General features: G+C 44.1%; 1 protein-coding gene across 5 annotated transcripts in view; it reads left to right on the top strand.

Annotated features, from left to right (window-relative positions):
- LOC111869987 overlaps positions 1–7,498 on the top strand; it is an 89,414-nt gene that overhangs the window by 67,094 nt on the left and 14,822 nt on the right. For all 5 annotated transcript variants that reach the window (XM_023861892.2, XM_023861891.2, XM_023861893.2 and 2 more), the window contains exons 11-12: positions 254–372; positions 6,793–6,988. In XM_023861892.2, coding sequence (XP_023717660.1) covers positions 254–372; positions 6,793–6,988 — 315 coding nt within the window. The remainder of the gene's footprint in view (positions 1–253; positions 373–6,792; positions 6,989–7,498) is intronic.

Raw genomic sequence — 7,498 nt, 5'->3', positions numbered from 1 at the left:
GGGGGGGGGGGGGTAATTTTAAAATGAAAAATTTGACAGCTGCACTTATTATAGCTGCCAGATTGTCTGGTGTGCAATGTAATATTGTTACTGGTGTAAATAACTGTGTGACAGTTGGGGTGTGGGGAGTTGGAAATGCGCACCGCTTTATACTGTTATGTGGGAATCTGGTTGATGGCTTCACATTCATGTTAGTTGTCCTGCATATCTGGGCAATTTCATTAAAAATCTGTGGTCTGTTCTTTCTTTCAAGACCTCCTGCAAGCACTATGGGGGTGATGAACTTGTGTGCCCAGTCTGTGGGGTTGTGGCCAAGCCAGAGGCTGAGTTTATTCCGCTGGATAAGTTGGGCAATTACAAGCCAACTGTCAGGTGAGTAGCAAACTTGGTCTGAGAAAGGCTGACATATTGGTCACATTTTTCATTCTAAATGGGATTGGGGAATTTTTCAGGCTTGCACAGGAAGTGTATATTTCCTACAACCCATCCCAGCCTCTGCTGATGCACACGCAGTTCACACACTGTTGGACATACAGCAACAGATTGAAGAATGTGCTAACTTCCAGTTACACAGTGTGCGGCACTTAAGGAGATTGTTATAGAGATCATTTGGCGCTGGGTTTTTCATTTTCACCACCTTTCAGGAGCTACAACATGTTTATATTATTGTGGTCAGCAATTTGTACCAAATGGAAAATAGTGTTTTTAACATAATGTACCACTGATCTTGTGTGCAGTTAAAGAAACAAAGGAAAGGAAATTCTCTCCTTTGTAGCGTTTTTCAGTGGTTACAGCAGAGTACCTCTTCTCCAAGTACATTGTGGTCATGTGATGGGCTCTTGTTGGTGCACTGATTGTACATATGTTTCCAGAGTGTCCTCCCTCCTCCTGAACAGACATCTCAGAGTGATGTCATATTGAGCTCCTGACAGTAACTAGATATCTAGGTGGGTTCCTGATGCTCAGTGGGATAAATTAGATTGGCACGATTCTGAAATTGTGTGTCATAAACTTTTTCCTTCAAGCATTCCCACAAATAAAAATGCAGGGGGTGGAGGTCAGATTAGCAGAATGTGGGTTTGAGGCAATTGGACCTTCATGCCTAATCCACGTGTCCAGAAAGTTATTGCTGAGCCAGTGTGCACTCAAGATGCAGAATGGGGAGAGGCACTGTCCTGCTGAAACCAAATGCTCTTGTAGACATGCAGAGGCACATTCTCCAATAAAAGTAGAAGCATTTCTTCAAGAAAATTGCATAGTGTGCTCCACTGAGACAATCCCATATTGCATGTAATCTCATTATGTAAACATATACAGTTCCGGCCCAGATGTTGATGCTGTAGTGTTTCATCCTGAATGGCCTACAGGCATACCACCATTTCTTTTATGAGGGCTATGTTTGTGACATCTGTGATTGGCCTAGCATTTATTCCCTTGGCTCTTTTCTCATAGTGTTTACTCGCCAACTGCTCCTTAAGGCAGCTTGTCCCAAGCAGCTCCCTGATAAGGTGTGAGCCAGTCCAGGTGTACTACCATCATCCTTGCTCTAGGGTTCTGCTGGACCCTGTATACCGCATCATTTATCCTGGTGACTACCTTGTGTCAGCCCTGCCATGAGGATTGAAACTTGGCAATTTCCCCTTCATGCGGGTTGGGTGACAAATCCACACTTTGTCACCCTCATAGCCTATGCAATTAGCCAGTCTGTCATAATGAGTTTTCATCTGGTCACTGGCCAGCTTCAGGTGTTGGGCTTAATTTTGGATGTCATGTAGATGGTCCACTAAATTTGCCACATTATCTATTGTTGGTCATTACTCATCTGAATGTGCCCCAAGAAGCAGGTCACAGGCCAGAGTTCTCTTCTGAACACCAGGCTAGTAGTGTTGTAAGCAAGGCAAAAGATGGATAAATGTACGGCTCAGTCCTTCTGGTGCCATGCAACAACTTTTTATAGGTTCTTCTCAACCATTCTGATGTAGCGCCCTACCATGCCATCCAACTGTGGGTGCAGGTGTGTGGTTCATGTCTTGTTCACTCCCAGGCTCTGCAAAACCTCCTGTATCAGATCAGACTTGAAGTTGTGGCTCTGATCGCTATGTAGCTCACGCAGAACTCTGAAACAGCAGAAGAAGTTGGTAACCAGCACTTTTTCCATTGTCAAAGCTTCTTGGCTGAGAATGGCATAGGCTTCCGGACACTTCATAAAATAATTCATAGCAATCAGGAGGTATCAGTTTCCTTGGTAACTTCATTGGAAGGGCCCTGCTACATCAATGGCTATTCTTTCGAATGGTGCCCCAATGTTGTACTGATGCATTTGGTCCCAGTTCCTGGTTCGGGGGCCACAACTGGCTGCACAGGTGTTACATTCAACATCGTTTCTTGCCTGGAGCCATAGTACCTTTCCTGGACACCCAGGTGACCTCCAGACACTACACTATGTAGTTCAGTTAGCACATTGTTTACTTTGCTCCAAGGGAGAATTATCTGAGCAATTTTTGATCCTCTGTTGGTGGATTGCCAGTGGTGCTGTAGTATGCCGTTCTTCACAGCAAGGGATTTCCATTGGGACCAGTATCTATATAAGGCTGCTGTTGGGGATGTCTTTCCATTCTGGACACTCTCCAGTCTCTGTTTCTTCTAGAATGGGTCCTGTGTCCTGATTGTTCTGTTCTCAAAGCCACTGGATTGCAGCCAGCTGCTGCTATAGCTGCAGTGGCTTGTACCTGTTCGATGTCTGCCTGTGACTGAACTTTGTAGCGATGGGTACACTCCTCTTGGCATGGGCATTGGTGGTGTTGTGTTTTCGGCCTTGATTGTGCTCGGAAGTGAAGTACTCTTGCAGGCACTGAATCCAGTGTGCGTTTTGTCCTTAGAGGTTCTTAAAACTCATGTGCCAGGTTAATGTATTGGTTTGTGCATAGGTGCAACTCTTTTCTATAGAGCTACTTGTGGAAATGTTCCTGCATCCTCACAATGGCCAATAGTTCCTACTGGGTGATGCAGTTATTTTTCTTGGCCTAATTCAGTGTCTGACTGTAGTAGGCTATTACTCACTCCTGTCCATCCTGTACTTGGGACAATACTCCAATCCCAGTGTCACTCATATTTGTGTCAACAATGAACCTTTCTCTTGTCTTTGGGTAAGCAAGAATAGGGGCAGTACAGAGGTATTACCTACTTCAGTGTTTTGAAGGTCACCTCCAATTCTTGAGTCTACTGAAAGACTTGCTGTTCCCCCATGAGTTTGGTTATTGGCTTTGCAGTGTGGGCAAAACTGGAAATGAACCATCTGTAATACGTGCATAGGCCCAGGAAGCTTCTAATTTTGTACAGAACTATAAGGTTTATTTATCACTGATTGAGACTAGCTCTTTCTAACGGACTGAACTAAGTAGGTGTATCTTGCCCCATCCACCTGAAGCACCCGAAGACAGTGACAGATCCAGTCTCCGAAACGTGGTTTTTTGTTTTATATATACCAGACGATGGATAGAGTCCAAAATAAACCTTATAGTTCTGTACAGCATACACCATCATCAGAATCCTTTAACGTCTATTTCTAAATTTATGTTTATTTTTGGAGGTTGGGCACTCTTGCATGGCTTTCAGCTTCTTGGTGTCAATGGTTATGCCCAAGGTACCATACTGCCTTCTGAAAAAAGTTGGCCCTTGTCTCAATTGAGCTTTAGGTGGGACTCTCGAAACTGCTGGAACACTTTCTGCAGGCTGAGCAGGTGCTGTTTAAATGTCCGGCCAGTCACGATCATTCATCCAGGTACATGAGACATGACTTGTAAATGAGGCCTCTTAAGACGATCCCCATTAATTGGCCAGCTGTCACTGGAGCATTGCAGAGGCCATAGGGCATGTCTGTGAACTGCCATTGATCCATTAAGAACACATCCCTCTCCTAGCCTGCCAGATGTAAAATCACGTGACAGGAACAGCTGTTCAGGTCCAGAGTGGAGAACCATTTGGCTCCAGCCAGCATGTCCAGAGTGTCATCAATCCGGGGCAGTGGGAAACAGTCTTTCCTTATGATGCCATTCAGTTTTGTGTAGTTCATGCAGAAGTGCAGGTCCCCATTCTTCCTGACTAGAATGATGAGATGGTGACCACGAGCTGTCTGACTTTTTGATCACCCCACATTGTTATATGTTCTCGATCATCTCGACCGGAACCATCTCTTTCGCTATGGGGAACCTCTTCGGGGTTTGGCAGATCAGTCAGGCCTCTCCTGTATCTATGTGGTGACACTCTGTCATTCATTTCATAATCATCGCTTATCATAGCAAAGATGTCTCCATACATGGCAAAGAGCTCTTCCAACTCTCAGGATTCAGTGTTTTTCAAGTTTGACCTGACTGCTGCAATCACATCTTGCAGCTTCGGTGTAGTCTCTTGGATCTGTGGGTATTCCACAGTGGATGGAGTCACCAGCGTAACTGGCTCACAGTTTGCTAGGGGTGGTCCTTTCATGAGCTGGTCATTGGGTACCTCCCAGCAGTCTCAGACCAGGGTCCTGGCTATGTAGAGTCCTTCAGGCACATAGGCCTCCAGACTCAGTTCTGCCAGGCCATTTTCCACTCTGAGGGGGCTTTCAAATTGAGATGTCACCACTCCCTCACATGGTGCAGGCATCACCCAATTTGGGGTGGGGCTCCATAGCAATACCACATCCTCTGCAAGACATGGCTTTTGGCACCCTATGTCCACAGGTACATCATATGAACACAGGATGTCCAGCCCCAAGGTGAACTCATTGTGATACTGGCAACAAATACGCAAAATTTCAGTGGTCCCTGCCCCAGGGTCATTATCAGGAAGACTTCATTCAGGATGGGGAGTGCTTCCCCGGATGATGCTTCACAAACATGCTTGTTTACGAAGCCAATGCTCAGTAACGGCTGCTGTATTTTTGCTTATCTCTGTGTCATTGCTCAGCAATGGGCCTGCATGCCACAATATTAAATGACCATGTAGAAGGGTTGAAATTATTTCAGCAAAGTGTAACTCGTGTAGACCTATGAATTCAGGCTTGAGGAAGGTTCATTTAATATTATCAGGAATAGGAGAGTTCTGTTATCTTCAGATGTGTTTAGAAGCCCACTGTTGAATATACAAGTTAGGAAATATGTGTATTTCATGGCAGTTCTTGTTTAATTATGTCAAAAATTGTAACATGGAAAAGTGTGTTGGACCATTTTTCTGTATGAAAAATATTTTGCAGATTATGCCCAATACACGAGGTGCAATTGGAAAGTTCCTGGACTAGGTAAAAAAAAGACATGTTGTCTTCACATACTCAATTTTGGCTGCTGTCTCCTTGGGATCATACGTATACAGCATTCCCATCATTTTTTCCATGCTTCAAAAGCACCATGGAAGCCATTTTCCCTAATGCTGTCGAGTACCGCTTGTGATTCCCTTTGATGTCAGATACTGCTTCAAAACATCGTCCCTTCAGTATCATTTTCAGTTTGGGAAACAAAGCAAAATCACAGGGGGCTAAGTCCAGCATGTAGGGAGGATGGGGAACAATAACCATTTTGTTACAAACTCTGTGGTTTCTAAGGACATGTGATCTGGTGCACTGTCATGACGAAGGAGTAACATGACACATGTTCATATTTTCTGTTAAGATCTCCACAGAAAACTCCGTAACTGATCTTAATGGTGTCTGTGAGCTCATGGATTGTTTGGTGACGGTCTTTGTGGATGAGTTCTCGAATGCATTCAACATTTTCCTGTTGTTTTGAGGTGCATGGTCGCCCTGAACATTCATCATCTTCAACTGACACTTGACCTGCCTTGAAACTTGAATGCCATTCAAAAACCAGGTGTTTCAGTTGCAGATTTACCAAGTTTCACAGAAAACTTGATGCAGAGACGTTGCCAATTTTGCTATCCATCACAGACAAAATGAAATACAAAGTCAAAAAAGCGCTTGTGTAAAAACAATGCACGTTCATGTGGCAGACTGATGTGATAGGCTCTTAGAAGTGTGACCTTGGCCTCTCCTCTCATCTTCACCGAGGCAGTTACAGCAATAAGAGTCTGGGAACTTTTCAGTACCATCTCGTACATGCAGAAGAGAATGTAGATTTTTGTGTAATATGTCTTCTCATTGTTGTCCAATTTGAACCAATATTGTAATGCACCAACAAATTTGACTACAGGTCCCCAGTATTAGATACCTTGAAAATCTGCTCACCAGTTCTCAAGTTGATACATATATGCTGATGGATGGGCTGAGCAATTTTAATAGCCTCTCTGCATGGTTGTGAATACACCTAAAAAGACAGTAGAACATGGTTTCTGACACTGTGGGTCACAGTGCCAAGGCTGTCATGACTTACTCTTCAGGCTGTGGAGGTTGTCACCGAGTTCTCAAGAAGTGTTTCAGATGTACAGTTGTGTTCATGCACAGTTCTGGCAAGCCAGTAAGATATAATGTAGGTAGTTTTTTAAAATATAACGTGTCTGTACAAGAATATTTTATAGCTAACTGTACATACTGGGATGTTGTGAAGGCCCCCCTTTTGCCATATGGCCTGACTAGGACATGCAGCTGTGTGCAGAAGTGCATTTTTCACTCACTAGCAGATGTGAGGGAGTTGCCTCTATTCATGTATTATTTTAGAGAGTTGCAGTGTTGCAGGTTTCGGGAACTCTTAGTTAGAGGAGGAACCCTCATAAGACACCAGGGGTATGCTGAATGAATTGAATTGCAGTCTCACTAGGAGGATTAACAGTAAAAGATTGGTGTTGGTGTGTGACTTGCAGGTTGCTGAATGTGCCCATAGTGTTCCGATTGGACAGCGAGGGGGATGGTAATAACAACAAGAAAGTTATGAAATTGTTTGGGCACCCAAATCTGGTACGGCTACCAAACCGGATACAGGGCCAAGATCTGTATGCAGCTGTGGATCGCCTTGTCCCTTATGTTGTGCCGTACTCCATTCTTCTGGTAGATGGACAGGTGTGTCCCACAGTTTCCTCATTGGTCATCTTTGTTAGGTTTACAGAACATGAAAAGTGTGTAGGAAGGCTTCAGGTTAGCTAATAGTCTGATGCCTACACAACTCTTTGTTCATGATTCCCCCAAATCTAATGCTTGTATTGTAACAGTATTTATTATTTTGCTCTCTGTCAACACAGTCCCTGTATAACTAACTAACTTCATGGAGCTGAGCCCTTCTTGTGAAGTGCCAATTGTGTAGCTACTCGAGAACTTCCCAGCAATTTATGGAACTGAAGGTTCATTACCATGTTCACAAAATCCCTCCACTTGTCCCTGTCCTGAGCCAGGTCGTTCCAGCCCATACCATCCCATCCTATTTTTCTAAAATCCATTTTAGTATTATCAGCCTACCTACATCTTGGTCTTCCTAGTGGTCTCCTTCTTTCTGGCTTTCCCACAAATATCCTATATGCATTCCTTCATGCCCACAGTTTTGCTACATGCCCTGCCCATCTCATCCTCCTTGAC

The sequence above is a fragment of the Cryptotermes secundus genome, unplaced genomic scaffold (assembly GCF_002891405.2).
Source record: "Cryptotermes secundus unplaced genomic scaffold, Csec_1.0 scaffold2458, whole genome shotgun sequence".
NCBI classification, from domain to species: Eukaryota; Metazoa; Arthropoda; class Insecta; order Blattodea; family Kalotermitidae; genus Cryptotermes; species Cryptotermes secundus.
This window is presented reverse-complemented; position numbering and strand designations above follow the sequence as displayed.